Below are 17318 nucleotides of genomic sequence, written 5' to 3' on the forward strand. Positions count from 1 at the left end.
GAACCGGTAATACATGTGGTCTAATTTCACTAATTTCTTCAGTTAAATATGTTATGATTCAATTGTTTATTCATAATAGTGTGGTAATCCTTATTATGAATAATTAGTATATTCGTTATATTATAGTCCATTAATACGCAATACAGCAGCATCACTGTTTGTTTTTTTTTCAAAGTGAGAGCTACTCCTTTGAGGACTAATTTAAAAGCCTCCTAATTTGATACACTCAAAGAACAAATTTGCTCAAATTACTTTTCTGTTATTATTTGTGATATTCATTTATGTGAAAACGTTGATGCTAATGATTTCTCACAATAATTAGTATAGTTGGGTGAATTGTCTTTTCTATATAATACCTTGCTCCAATATTTTGTGGATTTGAAATAAACACGCATAATTGAAATAGCACGCACGCACGCGCACGCACGCACGCACGCACGCACGCACGCACGCACGCACGCACACACACACACACACACACACACACACACACACACACACACACACACACACACACACACACACACACACACACACACACACACACACACACACACACACACACATCCAATGTATAGTTTGTATTTATTGATTATGAAATAAATGCACTTGTCCTATTTGGATGTCTTTTCTGATTGCTGTCCAGGTAAATAAACACTGTCCGGTGCTGTACCTATCTGTCACCTTTGCACATGAAACATTTTTGCCATTGCCTTGAGTATTAAATATGCATATGTTTGTGGGTTTGGTTATTTCAAAAAAGTGGAAAAGGTGAAATGAGACATGTGACAAAGATGGAAGGGTAGACAAGGTATCTAATTTCTCTTCATCCTCGGACCACGGTTTGAGGTCCGCAGCTGTCCCAAACAGTCATCCTGACACATGAGTGCTCAGCTTGGCATTTGGATAAACATTCAAACACATTCAATGCCATAGCCTGCCATCAACTCACATGAGGACTTGGGGAATCATTTTGGAAATCACCTAAAGCAAACTAAAGACATGCAAAGCATTGGCCAAGAGAAGGCATTGCTTAGTCAGCTGGGTTATCGGACTCTGATCCACTGACGCCCCCCTTACAAAACACTGGTGGCAGCAGCTGAAGGATTTACTCGTGAACAGAACGAGCACAATCTTCTGCTGTGACTTTCCACAAAAAGGTATGCATGTCTCGGCTTGTTTTACATGAGATGACTGTTACAAATTAAAAACAAGGCAACAGCAACACAATGATACATTTTTACCACTTGCTTTTACTTTGACAACCATGTGCCAACTTTGGCCGTGGTGAGATTCAATTTCAGTAGCCTAGAATGATTTAGGTCAAGGGCACAAGTGCAATGTGAATGTATGTCTCATGGATAACGTGCATGTTCAACTTGAAAGAAACACATCTAACATTGTTTTTGTCTGTCATATCATTTCTTGCTACTTTGTAAGTTGACTTTGTGGTTTGAAATTTTCTTTAAAATAAAGTATATTACCATATTTGATTATTATTATTAGTAGTAGTAGTAGTAGTAGTAGTAATTGTTGTAGCAGTAGTAGTAGTACTCTTGTGCTATCTTTCAATTAATTGTACTATATTTGTACTTGATATTAATACATATATACTTCCTATATTTGCAAGGTCAAATGATAATAAGGATAATAATGACAACAACAACAAGCAAAATATGATATTAAATATATCTACTGTCTATCATTCTAGGTGTAGCAGTGGTAACACAACACAATGGACCAGTGAGTATCCTTCCAGGAATCTATTTGGGTTACAATTACCATGGGAATAAAAGCGTCCTTGTTTGCCTATAGCTTCTATTTGGCTGTCTTTCTAGTCACAAGAATACTTAAAATATATTGAACCTATTTAAATGTGATGCTGATACAGCTTTCTGTTCATATGAGAAGATTTAGCACACCTATGTGAGAGGTTTAGTACTAATCATTGTGTGAATAAATAAAAAATACAAATAAAAAATATAGAAATACAGCCTGCAAATTGATGCCTTTCTGGGCTTTTCTGCACCATGTGATGAAAAAGTATTCTTTTTTTTCCATTATCAGGAGTTCACTTGGACAAATATTTAAAACAGAATTTACAACATTGCAGTGAATATTCAAAACGTTTAATACTGTTCCTAAGACCGTGTTTTGTCTCATCTACCAGGGAAGATGACAAAAACTCGGTGGATATTCATGACAATCCTCCCGTTCCTGACAATGTTGTGAAGGAGGATGGAGACACGGTGAGTGACACAGTCATCGCTTGTGCGAAGCCAACAAAGTCAACAGGGGCGCCCGCTCGAAAATAGACAGGAACGCAGGGTGGTGTCAACTCCAAAAAGCACTGGCACTATTTGTACTGCCACTTTTAAAGAACTTAATCTTAGAAGGCATTCAGAAAATAACCAATTTCTCTATCATTAGGAGCAACATCATCCAACTTCTTGTGTGGTCTGCAGGTATACTTTATATATGAAGAGGAAGTTGAGGTAGAGGAGAAGGAACCAGAACCTCCCCCATCTGTCATCCGCATCAATGACAAGCCCCACAAGTTCAAGGACCACTACTGCAAGAAGCCCAAGTTCTGTGATGTCTGCGCTCGCATGATAGTCTGTATGGAAAGGCATATAATGACAATTTCAATGACTCTCTTTTAAAGCTCAGGTGTATCTCTAACTCGATTTGCTGATCCCACAGTGAACAACAAGTTTGCTCTGAGGTGTAAAAACTGCAAGACCAACATCCACCATGCATGCCAGTCCTATGTGGAGTTCCAGAAGTGCTTTGGCAAAATAGTGAGTCTCTCTTGTTTGTGTCTTGGTTGATATGTAAGGCACATGGAATAGAATTTAACAGAATCAAGCGGCTGCATAAAATAAAACCATCTGGATCCAGATAGTTTTTTTTCTCAATTTTTATTAGCTTTACTCCCACATTCTAAAAACATGCATGGTAGGCCGACTGAGCACTCTAAATTGCCCGTAGTTGTGTTTGTGAGTGCGAATGGTATCTTTAGTCGGCCATTTTTACACCTGTTATTTCTAAATACAACAATGATGAAATTGCACATTTTGTCTCTGTAGCCTCCTGGCTTCAGACGGGCCTACAGTTCCCCTCTGTATAGCAGCGACCAACCCGATTCAAGTGGGTTTTCCTCACGTTAAACCATAAAATGCCTGTGAAGTGATCATTTTGAGGGTTTAATTTTTGTCTCTTTGTTGCACGACCCGGATAACGGCTGTCATCGTGCCATAACTATCATCAACCAGACAACCCAAATCGGAATGACCCGGTCTTTGACACCCTAAGGGTGGGTGTCATCATGGCCAATAAAGAACGCAAAAAGAATGAAAATGACAAGAAAAATGTAAGTGACCTGTTTTATGATTATGAAATGATTTCCAGTTAATTACTTAGCGGTGGTAATACAAGGAAAACAGCTCTTTCTTTTTCCTCAAGATGATGATGATGATGGAGGAAGAGGAAGATGAGAATCAACAACCAAAAGAAAATGAGGATGGAGGAGAAGGTACAAAAATTCAAGGCCCCAGATGAGGTCACGTCATATACACTTTTAGACATGGGACTCAGCATGGAATTGATCAGAGTGACAAAACCTTCATGAAATGAATCTGTTGTTTGGTTGTTACACAGGCAAGCCTGAAGAGAAGAAAGAGAAAGGAGGAGAAAAAGCAGATGACAAGGTAAGCTAAATGCTTTAGTAAATGTTCATTTTTCTAATTTAAATGTTTCTGGTTTTCACCTAGGAGTTTGCATTTTTGTGGAATGGAAAGTTTACAAATCAAATGTATTTTTAAATAAAGATACAACGTCAAGCTTTATACATGTTAGTAGACTTATGAGCAGCATGGTGGTCTAGTGGTTAGTTTGTATGTCTCAGTTTAAAGATCTGGGTCAGAATCCCTGTTAGTTCAAACATTTTTGAAACTAACTTGTTCTCCTTGTCATTCCCTGGCCATGAAGACATTTTGTGTGTATTTATTTATTAGGGCTAATATTATCTTGTTTTTTACAATGCGTCAATGTAGCGTACTATTATGCAATTGTGCTTTTTTCTTTTTAAACAGCAAAAAGGAACCTTCTCCCAGTCGCACTACTACTTGGCTCTCTACCGCTTCAAGGCCATAGAAAAGGATGATCTGGACTTTCAGTAAGTATGACAAAACATCAATGTATTGACCGGTCATTCAGCTATCCTCTGCAAATGAATAACATGTGATAAAATATCAATGTGCATCCACAACAAGGAGGCTGATATCTTGTCTGTTTCATCCTAGCCCTGGTGATCGCATCACAGTCCTAGATGACTCCAATGAAGAGTGGTGGAGGGTGAGGTCAACCCTTTCAATCCAACTTTATATACAAGATAGTGTATATACAATTATAAAAATGAAATTGACTACAGTAAAAAAATGGGAAAAAAAGCATTAGGATTAAAAGGGTAATAGAATTCATCCATCAATTTTCAAAGCATATTTTACAAGGGGCCAGTGCCCTTGCGCCCCAGTGAAGTTAACCCAAGTCACAGAATCATATGGATGCATCAAAGACAAGCTAAAAAAAACAATCTACTCCATAAAAAATGCATTATCAGTAGAAAATGAATTAATGAAATGAAATGCTTGCTCTTTTTTCCCAGGGAAAGATGGGAGAGAAGAGTGGCTATTTCCCTACCAACTACCTCATAAAAGTGCGTGCATCAGAAAGAGTTTACAAGGTCACACGCTCTTTTGTTGGGAATAGAGAGATGGGACAGATCACATTGAAGAAAGACCAGGTAGGAAAAGACCAATTTAGCATTCTTCACCAGCCATTAAATCAATATCTACCTGAATATGTTGCTAAATGTGCAACCCAAGAGACTTTGCTGCAAGTGCTTCTTATCACCAGGCCGTGGCGTTGTTGCTCTGCCTTTTCAGATTGTAGTGAAGAAGGGAGACGAGAAGGGCGGTTACTTGAAGGTCAGCACTGGACGCAAACTGGGCTACTTCCCCCTCAATCTGCTCCAGGAGATCACTGTGATATAAGAAGAAAGAATACTGATATATATAATATATATATACGTATAAATATATATATATATGAAGATAATATAAAACGAAATATCAAAACGTGTGCAAACACCAAAGTCAATATTTTTATTTCAGCAGATGGCCAAGAGTATGCTGTATATTTTAAATATTAGCAAATGGTGAGATGATATGATTTGAGATGTGGTTGCTGGTATTTATTTTCCAGAACAGTCAATTTAATACTTCAATTAGCACACAATTACCACTCCAGGAACAATTAAACAACAAGCATCCATCCATTTTCTATGCAACCCCTATCCTAGTGGTAGTTGCCCTTGAGCGGTGAGCACAAATATAATATTAAAAAATATGGGAAAAATAAAAATCTCAGGTCACATACATTTAAACAAACAATCATGCTCCTCCCATTTATATCTCTGGATTATTTTACCTCGAGTAAAGCCATAGCATGCATGTTTTCAGAATGTGCCAGCAAACCGGAAGAATCATAGCCAGGAAGACAAGAATTGAACCTGCATCCTCAGAAGTGTGCGTCAGACAAACACATAATTAAACTTATGTATGTGTCCCATTATATTGTTTTCTCATTTGCAAAATAAAGGGCTGTATTTCAAAATGAGAGGAAAGAAAGTGTACCTATTCAAACAACTTGAGAAAAATTGAGGTAAACTTCAACCAACAGTGCATATTACACATTGGACTACATGTATTATTATATGACAAGTTCCCTTAGGGGTACATATTTATGACATGTAGGGGGTACATGTACCCTTGTGCAATTAGGGGCACTCTAAAGGTACATATATGTGATATCCCTCAGGGTACCCTATAGGGTTGTTGGTCCTTAATGTTGATAGTTGATCAGTTGGCACAAGTTACTCCAATATCAAACTTTTTGTTAATGCAATGGCTTCTCCCCATTTTACACAGACGGATTTGTCATAACATTAGCTGACTTGTCAGTATAAATTTTACAAATCCTCTTATATGGATGAATCCACTTTATCAGCCTTGCAGTGGTTTAAATGTGCAAGGACAGTGGGTGGCTGTCAGACCACAGCCCACCAGAGACGTGGGTGTGTTTGGGGGGGACACCTCACTTTGAAAGTGGCGGCGGGGGAGAGCGGCGGGGGATTCAGCTTCTCGCTGCAGAATGTCCTCACTAGTCTGGAGGCTTCAACTCAGTGAAAGTCATATTCTTGAGTCAGGCTTGCTCTCTTCCTCTCTGAATGGATGTTTGGCTGTGCAAGATGGTGCCCATGGGTTTGAAGTTGACCATCACCTGCCTGTGGCTTCTCCCTTCGGCTGTAAGTTAACAAACAACCTTGACTACTGTACTTCAGAGTTAAAGAGTACTTTTTGCAACCTGAGACATTTACATAATGATACCAAGAATAGGTTTTGATTGAATCGTGATAGAATTCCTCTCAGGTGAAACTGACGGATATGATGCCTTCATACCTGAAAAATGACACTCCTCTCTGACAGTCTGGTGTGTTTTTGTGTCATTATTGTTTTGCCTCTTGGCAAATGATTCAAAAATATATCTCACTGATGTAGATATTTTACTTAGATTAACAGATTGCCTAGATTCGTATTTTTTTCATCATTTATGTGAGAGCCCGGTTTTGTCGAGATGATGTACCTCTGAAGCTGAATTTACACCGCAAATGACACATTTAATATTTTTTGTTGTCAAGTAGCATAGTTGGGCTATGCGTCACGGCAGCATAAATAATCTTAAAATAAGCCACGGAATGGGATATCTTTATATCCAAATTAGGCCGCCAACATGATCAGAGCATAAACACTCAGATTGGATCATGAACAAAAACATGAACATAAACATCATGAACAAAAATCCAGATTTCTGACGTACATCGTGTGGAGACAATTTTTAAATCAGCTTCAAAAATACTTTTAGGAAAACATAAAGCCAACTCATATTATATTTTGTTCTTAACCAGTGTTAGTAAAGGTAAGCAACTCCTTTGGTCAGTACCCAAGAAGAAGCCAGGTCTCAGGTTCAAAAAAGTTGCTGACCCCAGTAAATTTTCCCCTACTGGGCACAACTGTGCCTCATTGACATTTGAGCTCCATTAAAAGATGCCTGGAAACCAGTGGCCATGCAAATATGATCACTTAAGACAAACCTTTTCCTATCTAACAATTGGCAAAATCATTTCCACATCTCAGGCTTGCTTTAGGTGTTTATTCTTCATCCCCTCCCAATGTTGGGCTGGCATCCACTATAGCTCTCACTCCGAAGCCATTGCGCTGCCTTGGCGTGACAGATCCACTGACATGGTTGTCACATTCTAGACTCTAATTGGGCTCAGTGAGAGCATAGCATATAACAGCAGAGCCTGCCTGCGACGAAGCCGATGTGAATCGGTAACGTGGCCGAGGTGGCTGGAGGTGATCCCACTTAATGACATCCCACATGGGAGATGTTTATTCCCAAAATATCGAGGAGAATGTAAACCACCGTGGGCTGCTGGGAAGTTTTGCTTCGTTCTCTCCATACATTAAAAAGTGAAACCTGTCTCTTACACTCTAGCCAAAGTTTTACTTACAAATGTTTTTAATGAGAGGAAGTCCAGAATGACAACTGCATTGGCATAATTCATTTGGTAGCCATGACTTAGTGTTTTTGTCAGCATTGCTATTCTAGGAGATATATACTTGCTCCACAAGCACATAATAGTAGTAAACAAGGATAATTAATGAATAATCTATAATTAGGATTTTACAATAATCCCAAATTCAGTAGATAACATTTTTTACAGCTCATATTCATATAGTGCAGAATTTGAAATAAAACTCATTTTGTTGTTTCGGTTCCACTGTGTTTTATTTGTATTTGAAACTAGAATCAGCTCTAACATATCACATTAAGTGGCTTGTCATGCATGTGATGTTCCTCCTCAAAAGGGCCGAGAAACAACCAACGCGTCTGACTTTCCAAGCCAACAATGGAGAGCAGATGAAGGAGAAAGAGGAGCTGCTGTCGGAGCGGCGTTGAAGGTGAAGCATATTTCCAAGCACTTACAAATCATCTCCACCAAATACAAATCCCCCGCACACGGATCCCTCGGCCCGTACGGCTGGCCACAGAACTTCTCCCAGGCACTCGATCAACATCAGTCCAAACCTCATTCAAAAGTCCCTCCGAAGGCCAAGAAGATTTTGGGCTGGGGTGACTTTTATTTCAATGTGAAAACATTAAAGTTCAGTCTTCTGGTGACCGGCAAAATCGTGGACCACATCAACGGCACATTCAGTGTCTACTTCCGCCACAACTCTTCTCATTTAGGGAACATATCAGTCAGCATTGTTCCACCTTCTAAAGCTGTTGGCTTGGAGGTTCTGGATCCAAGAGTTCCAAGTATTCAGACAAGGAACTCGGTCCTCTTATCAGACCTGGCTTCCCACTTTCAGTCCACTAGCTCCACCTCCCCGGACTGGCACAAGCAGCAGCAGAAGCAGCAGAAGCAGCAGCAGCAGGACTTAATGGTGACGACTGAACTCAACTGCCGCATCGAGTACCAGAGAACAAACCGGTCCAAAAAGACCAAGCCCTGTATGTATGACCCCGGTCAGACGTGCTACTCAGAAAACACTCAGTCACAGGCTGCATGGATCTGCGCCAAACCTTTTAAGGTGATTTGCATCTTCATCGCCTTCACTGGTACCGATTACAGGCTAGTGCAGAAAGTTTGCCCGGACCGCAACTTTCAGCCAGACCAGGGCCAGCAACACTTTGGATGATTGGTTCTAAGTGGAGAATTAAAAACTACTTCAGTTTCTGAAATAGGTTGGATGGAGACAGTGTGCAATGGGCCATTCAATGTAATTTGTGTCCACATGAAAAAAACGTGTATAACAATAAAATATATATACATGTATAATAATAATATATATATATACATATAATAATAAGTTTATTATTTATAATTATATTTATTATTTTATTTAGTATATATGAACAATACAATTAATTGTGAGATATTTTTTTAAAGCAAAGTGACCTGTGCATTGATCTGATTTAATACATTCCAAAAATTATTTTTTTATATGACATTTTCTCTCCCTGCTTCCTAAATTTAGACTGAAATGTAAAAATACATTTAGTCCTGGGGTGCTAATTGACCACTATGAACAGATTTAAATATTCCACAAGTCACATGATACACAGGAAGTTGTATCATCTACTCTGCAGTCCACGGGAAAGCTTGCATTCACTCATTTATTTCATTCTTGTAAGAGCACACGTTGCTAAATGCACAAGCAACTTGTGCTTTATTTTTTTTTTCAAGATTCTGTCAACATTTGAACCCAATACTTCATACACCAAAGGCTTAGGAAACATAATGAAGTCAAAAGATGAAAGGAGACACACTTCATTTATGCCGCAACAATAATTTTGTGTTTTTGGACAAAGCAACACACAACTAGAAGCCGACTAACAAGCCAAAACATATTCCTATTACACTTTTCATAATCTTCCATAAGCACGCCAATGAAAAAAAACATCTAGGCCTTTAGCTGCCTTTTATTCAGGGGATTGTTTAGAACTTCAAAAGGCCCATTAGTTCCACTCTTTTGTTTCCAACCCCCCCGGTGCAAAGTGTATTATTTGGTGTGATGAAAGTGTTTTTTGCACAGGGTTGCTCGCCATGTTTACAAACGACACAAGCTGAGCAATCACGCAAAAAACAACAAAAGAGCCAAAAAGTGTTTAGTTTGTAGTTTAATGAGAAATTTTGCCATAAGCCGCTTATGATTTGTTCTATCAATTGTCATTTGGTAATTCAAAAAAACAACGTATTTTATAAATGATTGCTTGTCTGGATTCACTTCAAGTTGTTTTGAGTTACGAAGAGATGCCAAATGGTCCTTTTTTAGTGTCTCACAGTTGTCATGCATAGGCTTAGTTTAAAGGCATGAGACATCTCTGGCAGGTTGGATGCAGCAGAGGAAGCCTGGTGACAGCAAGGATGAACACAAGAGGCAGAAACGGACTGAGATGGTGAGGGGGAAAAAAAGTTGACGTCCTTTCCCGCAGTTCCATTCTCACCGTAGGTTTTGCAAGTAAGATTTGACAGAAGGTTTTGCTCTGAGGGCGAGTTCTCACGACAGCATTACATTAGTTAGTCAATTCTTCAGGAAACTGATTTCATTCAAATGCTTCTGCCAGTTTTTGTCATTTGTGTTTGCAAGACAAACATTCTAATTGCCTATAGCTGTCTAGCATTGGGATTTATTCTGTAATTGTACTATGTGCAGCGTGGACTTTGATTTCACTTCTAAATAAAAGCTTTAGTAGAATTTTTGACCTTGTCTGCATGCATAAGTATAATGAGAACAGTTTTTGAGGCTGCATGGTGACACTACTGTATGTCTTGTCAAAATATCTGCATTTGTTGAATGCACAAAAGAACGTGCATGAGAAGGCCAATTAAGTTTGTAAAATAATAAAGGATGACAATAAGAAAAAAAAACTTATCTTAATGCTCTTTTTGTGTGAATAAACGTGTGAGAGCACATTGGACAGTGATGCTACCAAACATACAAAAAGCAGATTCGAAAGTAGGTCATCAGTTTGCCATCAGAGCTTGATAGTTCTTCAAACTCAATGTTGTCCCCTTTCACGGCTGCTCAGTGCAGAGTGCCTCCAGAGGACGGCGCTAAAGGCCAAGACCTTCCTAGATGGGGAGACTAACTCACTGACCATGTGAGAGCATGGCGACTTGGAGCTCAGCGGGCAATTCAGCGCTTAAGCGCTTAAACAACAACTTGCTCAATTGTTTTTTCACAGAAGCACACATGCAATTAGAAGTACAGTACTATGATTTAATTACTTGTAAAAACGGTGTTTATTGACTCAAAATGCAAATTAATATGTAAATTTTCAAGCAGTATTCACCACTGCCTGAATTGGGTTGTATTGTTCGCTTAAAAACGGAAGTACGTTCAGGTATTTGGCTTTTTGTCACTAAGCCCCCCTTCAAGTTCTTGAGGGCACCAGGCTTTGTCACAATCTCTGGGAACTAAACCCCAGACTTTATATCACGGCACTTGAGTATTGTAAGCGTTCTTGGTTTTCTTTAGCATCGCAAATCTTTGTACATCTGTGCACTGTTTGTAGATTCCTGACCAACTGTTACTTGTTTTGACAATGTTGAAAAGAACAAGGGAGGGACCTTTGTAGATTGACACAGAACCAGCATGGTACACTGCTGGCATTTCCTCTTGTCATTTCCTTTCAGTGAAATAACACTTGGGAACAGTGCAAAGACAAAAAAAAGAGATATCTGGAATTACTGCTTCACGCAAGGAAGAAAGTAAATAAATGGTTGCGGTGCACCGGAGCTGACGTTTTATCCCATGTATAAAAAAAAAAAGGAATTGTCTTACTCTTTCCAGCTGTCCATTTTGGTGGTGTTTGTCCTCTTTGCTGCACTGCAAGTCTTTTCTTCTTTGCAATAATTTTTCTTTTCCTTGCACCACAGTCTTTTGGAACATGTACTGGTTGCTATAGTTAATAAAAACTAACAAAACAAAAATCAACAAAAACTGAAATTGGGGAAGAAACATTTTTGTAAAGGAGATAAAAATGAGTGTCACAGATGGAGACAGGGCGGCTTGGACCAAATAGGGTTTTATTGGAGGGAACAGTGTAGTGGGGAAGAAACAGCAGACAGGTAGCATAAAAGAACGAACTGACACCGAGGGTTGGGTCTGCTGGGTCTTTATAGAGTAGCCAATGAGCTGTGATCAGGTGTGGAGAAAGGAGCCGCAGGTACGGGCAATCAGGATAAATGCTGCTGTCAGCACGGGAGGGGCAGGACGTATGAATTGTTCAGAGTCCGGGTCACGTGGATGCGTAAAAAAGATGTAACTGAAGCTATAAGTTTATAAAACTGACAAACTAACTGCAATCATAGTAAGAATGTCCTTTTCAAATTTGTCGATGTTTTCATAAATGAGCTTTTGGTGTTGATTTGAAATGTATTTATTTCTGTATCACTGTTTCAGAGAAGAAAGAAGGTGAAACGGTCGTTTGGGAATTGCAATTTACTTGATTATACAATACTTTGTGACTTTTTTTAATACAACCAGTCAAAAGTAATCAACCCCTCCTAATTAAAACTCATTGAACTTTGAAAAAACGTCTCTCACAACAAAAGAAAAATGAAATGATAACAATAATGAAAAAATCCCAAACTCCTAGTACTGGGCCTGCAATTCCTTTTTCTTTCCTTTTTTTGGAGGCAATATTAAATTAGTTTGCACAAAACATTTGGTCACGTTATTAAACTTTATTTTTTTTTTAGTAATTTTGGATTTCCATTAATTGCTTTAGTCAAAAATGCAAAAGTCTACTGTAAGCTCCTGCTGCCTACTGGAGCATTAAATATTTATTTTGCCCCCAAAATGAATGGACCTTTTGTTCCATGTCTCACTGTTTTGCTCTTCGAGCTCAGCCTTTCCAGTTCCCCCATGAAATGTGTCACGTCCACAGAGGCTGACCAGCTGAAGCACGGCTCAAAGGTCAGATGAGCTTTCAGGCCGGTCCTTGGCAATTGCGCACAAACAAACGCGAGGATACGCATATCCTCAGAGACGCACAAGCAGCATTACGAAACAAATAGTGTCTCATCCGCATTGCATCTGCGTCGCTTCTCACGACCTGAGTGCTGCTTTGACGCGGCGTTTGGGCATCCCTCAGGGAAGACTCCTAAACCCACTGACATTCCTTGCGTGTAAGCTTATTTTACCTCATTTGAACTCGACTAGCTAAAAAAATTTGTTTAATTCATTCAGATTATTCATGTTGTTACTTTTCGGGGCACTACTGTGATAAAAAAAATGAGCCTAATAACATTAATCCTCTCAAAAAGTCAGGATAGTCTCCAGCTCCCCTGCAACCGTAATGAGGACAAGCATGTTGACTTTCAGTGTATCAACAGAACAGAACCGTGCAGGGGGGACCGCTGCATCACTCCTGATCAAAAGACGTTTGAATGATGACAAGCATGTGTACACACAGGATATTGTTATCTGCTGTATACAACACTCTGGGTGGTAACTACACACACAGTCACACACTGGCACTGTAAACAGATGGACCTACTATATAGCATATCATGGAAAAAGATTTCTATCTGACACCAATCATAGAGTCCAGCTCACATTGTGCTTTTGTGCTCAGTCCTGACAAATATTCCAAAATTCAACTTCTAACTGTTTGGCCTTTTTATTTATTTGGTAATCAAAGCAAAAAAAAAGTATTTTCTTTAATATGTCACCTTTATTTTGAATTGGTTAGAAAAATGGGGACGAATAAGAGTTGAAGAGGAAAATCACAAATCACAGTTCTAATACATTTAGAAAGGACTTAAATTTGATGAGGTTAGAGGATTTACATGTGACTGTATGGTCTGCCTGGACGTGGAGGAGTTCAGAATTCAGGTCTGTCCTTCTTCAGATTTTCATAGTCAGTGGTGATGGCCACAAACTGAAGCAGAAAAGAAGAAGATTCAGAGGCTTGTTGTTAGTCTTGTCTTGATGCATTGTGTGTGGTTATTATTTTACCTTGTACTGATATGTAGGGTCAAGTTTATTCCAGGGCTCAGGGTTATTGGTTTTATTCCAGCTAAAACACACAGAGACACACATCAGAGATCATTTGACAATCTCTGATCATCTTTAATTTGACAGACTAAAAGAATGTCTCAATGTGCCAATCAATTAATCCATCAATTCCGAGTTTACGTATCCCCCTTATTACTCATTTCTTCACCTAAGCAACACATTTTTTTTTTCTTACACAATTCACTATACGGTGTCACCAGGTCAAGATCCTTACGTGACATGAGGTCCTTTGGCCAGGCGGACCAGGTATAGACTAGCACCGGCCATTCCCAAACAGATGAAGAAAAACTGAGGGATTAGCTGAGAGAGATAGAAAACAGAGAGAGAAAAAAAAAATGACAGCAGCAATCGTGGAATTTGAGATGGAATTGTAATCATAGTGAATTAAAGCATTACTAATAATTTCATGTGATTTGATTTGAGTATCATTGCCTGACGAACAACTTGTCATGTGATGCGATGTGATGATGGGGGATTGGAGAACCTGCACTCTTCCCACCCGCAAACCATTGACAAACAACATGGTCTCAACTAAGAGCTCTCTGTCAAGAGAGAAGCTTGAAATGCAAGAAAATATATATACGTATATTATAATCCTCTCCCCTGCAGGCGCAGACTTGGAACCCCCACTTCGCCCCAAATGATTATGTCAGTTTGGCTGTTTGCACCACTTTGAGTCTCGCACGCCTGTCACACCGCGGCTGTTTTTCCAAGTGCACGCTGCCAACTAACTTAAGGAATCAGATTAAATGAGATGAGATACGATTAGACCTCCAAACACGTGCACCTGCTGCTTTGATTTTGAAAACAACACTAGTGTGAGGGTCAATTGATGGAGAAATGATGCTGTAAATGAAAAATATACAAAATAAAAATATGCATAGAGGCAACCCTTTTGGCTCCTATTTTTTATGAGCTGAAGTGAACATTGCTCTCCATCACTGTTCCCGAACTTGTCGAAATCAATTACAACTTATCCTCCTCAAATGTTTTAAAGTAGGAACAGTTTTGTGTCTATTTATAAATATGCAAGTGAAGTTGGCAAAATAGTTTATTTTCATCTCATCTGTCCCCGCGCAGGGTGACTTGAATCTATGTGTGGTAGAATGAAATATGAAGACTATCAAGGCTTTCCAAACTAATAAAAACAAGAGCAAAAACATGCATTTTAAATGGTGAAAAAGAAAACATTGGACTATTCTGAAGAGTTCTGATTTCAGTTCAGTTGCGCATCTCTCAAAGAAACAAAATCATCAACTCTTGAGAACGCAGCTTTTAAACGTGACACCTGGAGCATTAACTTCCAATAAATATTAAGTTTGCTTTTTTTTTTGTCCATGACGGGAGTTCTTTTTTTGCAAATAATTCTGTTGGACTACAAAAAAGGCAATGTTTGATTTTCATTCCTCTTTTATCATTTACAATTTTCCTGGGTTTTTCTTTCTTACCAACATTTTTTTGCTGACGTCTTATTAGGATCAACTTCATCATACGGCATTATATGCATTGTCAGCATGCTTCATAACTTGTAAGCAATTATATTTTCAAAAAATGCAGTAATGAATGAGAATACTCACGCCAGGGTGCCTTTTGGCATGCTCCATCGCTGTCCGAAAAATCATTGCACCGCACGACCTTTAAACAAAGAGGGATTTAAATCAGCTCTTTGCGTTTGCTCGGTCTCAGTTAGTTCAATCGTTAGTTCCCATCTAGACCTGTTGCACTGGGTAAGGAGGGAGGGAGGGAGGGAGGGCGAGGAGGAAGAGGAGGAGGAGGAGAAACGGCTCCTTTATATCTGATTACAGTTGCCTCTGATCTCTTGTTGTTACCATCAATTCCACTGCTTTCTTTTCAAGGTTTTTATGACACATCTTCATAAACATTACTTAACTACAATATTGCAAATAATTGTGGAAGCTACTGTAGAGAGCAAAAGATATTTACTCCCTTGCTTCCTTGACTTCAGGGGCCCTTTGGGAGCAAACTGGAGGAAATGGAAAGGCATACAAACATCGGTATCCATAAAGATCTCCTCACTCCCAACGTATCAGTTACAGACGCAGGAAGATGTGAAGTCTCATGAGAACCGAAGACCAACGGAGAGCAGCAAAAACAAATAAAAAATGTGGCAGGAATGGAGCTCCAGCAGCTTCAGAAAGTAAAAGAAGAATCAAACAAACCAATGTCAACAAAACTGGAATTGAGCTTTACTAGGTACACAAAAATACACTGAGATTGAAAATGTGCCAATATAGCATTTATTTTCTACACTGCAGTAATAATAAACACACACACACAGTAAAGTGTTTTCAACCTCCAATCAAGGCCAAATTATTTGAAGTGGTCCTTCTAACTAAGGTAACCAAAAACATACTTATGACTGCACCCAACATCTCATTAGGAGTCTAATCAGAAAGCAAATCAGCACAGTATTGTGTTTATTGTGATGTTTTTGGAAAACTGTCAATCAGAGGTGGAGCAAGAACAAGCACAAACATTTGCCCGTCCTTCCATACCCAATGTAAATATGTATGTGAGTGTCCAGTTACACATTGTGAAAATATGAGCCTGGCCACTCACAAACACCAAAATGTACATACAGCATCTAACAAAAGTGAGCACACCCATTATAGTTTGTACTACACTATGAGTTTACATTGAATTTATACGGCAAAAATTTTATTCGTCTTTGTGATTGTTTGCCAGCATTTCTGTCACTAAACTCTTTGGTCTGTTGTCCTAAAGAAGAGTGCTTAGTGTGACCACTGGTCTGGAAGACTGCAGCACACCATTAATCCTCCTAATTGACGCAAAGAGATCCCTGTTTAAAAATAAACACAACCTGCATGATGTAGCAAGAAAGCTTTGCGCTTCAAGTGGGTAACGCTGACTTGTATTATTAGTAGAGGTTCATCAGACTTTAGGCCTGAAACAAAAAGTGTTTCAAGGGGAATTATATAACAAAATGGAGTAGAAACAAAAGTATCAACTGAACTTAAATTGAACCTTTTTGCAGTGTCATGAAGTTGCACCAGCAGTTTACTCTTACCCATCAGAAGCGTTGCAGCATATGAAAAAGCACTAAACACACACACATAAACATTGCTCCTTTTTTTTTTTTAAATCAACCTTGTTAAATTTGAGACAAACATCCTGCAGTCATAATTCGCAAGAGTGGTTGTCCGACAATTAACCTCCCTCTACCCCTGTGCGTGCGTGGTTTGAGGAGAAACAGTACAGGCTGCATGGCAGAAGGTTTGAAGCTTGAACATTGGCAGTTTCACATGAAAGGCTATTAGACTGCAGATGTTTGTCAGAATGACAATATGCATGCCCTACATACAACACACACACATGCATCCGTGTGCACCTTAAAATAACAATTTGTGGAAATGCTTGGATAATTTGAGGATGAGGAAGAGCATTGAAAAATACCGGAGAGATTTTTATTTATTATGCTTACTTCATCAGCAGCGCATCACACAGATCTTCGGTTTATTTCAAGGTTTCGAAACCGGTGACATGAATTGGTTTGTGTAAGAATTTTGTCCAATAGTCAATTAGCGTTATACTGTTTGACCCAACTTTGTGTTGCTT

General features: G+C 39.0%; 3 protein-coding genes across 3 annotated transcripts; 2 read left to right on the forward strand and 1 right to left on the reverse strand.

The window, feature by feature from the left end:
- Positions 1-848: 848 nt before the first annotated feature.
- On the forward strand, positions 849-5676 carry stac3 (SH3 and cysteine rich domain 3). The gene is made up of 13 exons (XM_037243906.1): positions 849-1160; positions 1712-1743; positions 2171-2249; positions 2466-2619; positions 2704-2801; positions 3090-3150; positions 3276-3373; positions 3466-3535; positions 3661-3710; positions 4095-4177; positions 4305-4356; positions 4667-4804; positions 4947-5676. The coding sequence occupies exons 2-13, from the start codon at positions 1736-1738 to the stop codon at positions 5052-5054; spliced, it is 999 nt and encodes a 332-aa protein (XP_037099801.1). The 5' UTR covers positions 849-1160; positions 1712-1735; the 3' UTR covers positions 5055-5676.
- Positions 5677-5814: 138 nt separating this feature from the next.
- LOC119117591 (neurexophilin-2-like) lies at positions 5815-8970 on the forward strand. Its single transcript, XM_037243894.1, has 2 exons — positions 5815-6367; positions 7995-8970. The coding sequence occupies exons 1-2, from the start codon at positions 6290-6292 to the stop codon at positions 8829-8831; spliced, it is 915 nt and encodes a 304-aa protein (XP_037099789.1). The 5' UTR covers positions 5815-6289; the 3' UTR covers positions 8832-8970.
- A 4387-nt stretch (positions 8971-13357) lies between these two features.
- ndufa4l2a (NDUFA4 mitochondrial complex associated like 2a) lies at positions 13358-15471 on the reverse strand. The gene is made up of 4 exons (XM_037242915.1): positions 15299-15471; positions 13936-14021; positions 13662-13722; positions 13358-13584 (listed from the first exon to the last, which is right to left on the reverse strand). Exons 1-4 carry the CDS (start codon positions 15341-15343, stop codon positions 13528-13530), a joined length of 249 nt encoding a protein of 82 aa, XP_037098810.1. The 5' UTR covers positions 15344-15471; the 3' UTR covers positions 13358-13527.
- Between the last annotated feature and the right edge of the window lie 1847 nt (positions 15472-17318).

Source organism: Syngnathus acus, chromosome 2 (genome assembly GCF_901709675.1).
Source record: "Syngnathus acus chromosome 2, fSynAcu1.2, whole genome shotgun sequence".
Lineage (NCBI taxonomy): Eukaryota > Metazoa > Chordata > Actinopteri > Syngnathiformes > Syngnathidae > Syngnathus > Syngnathus acus.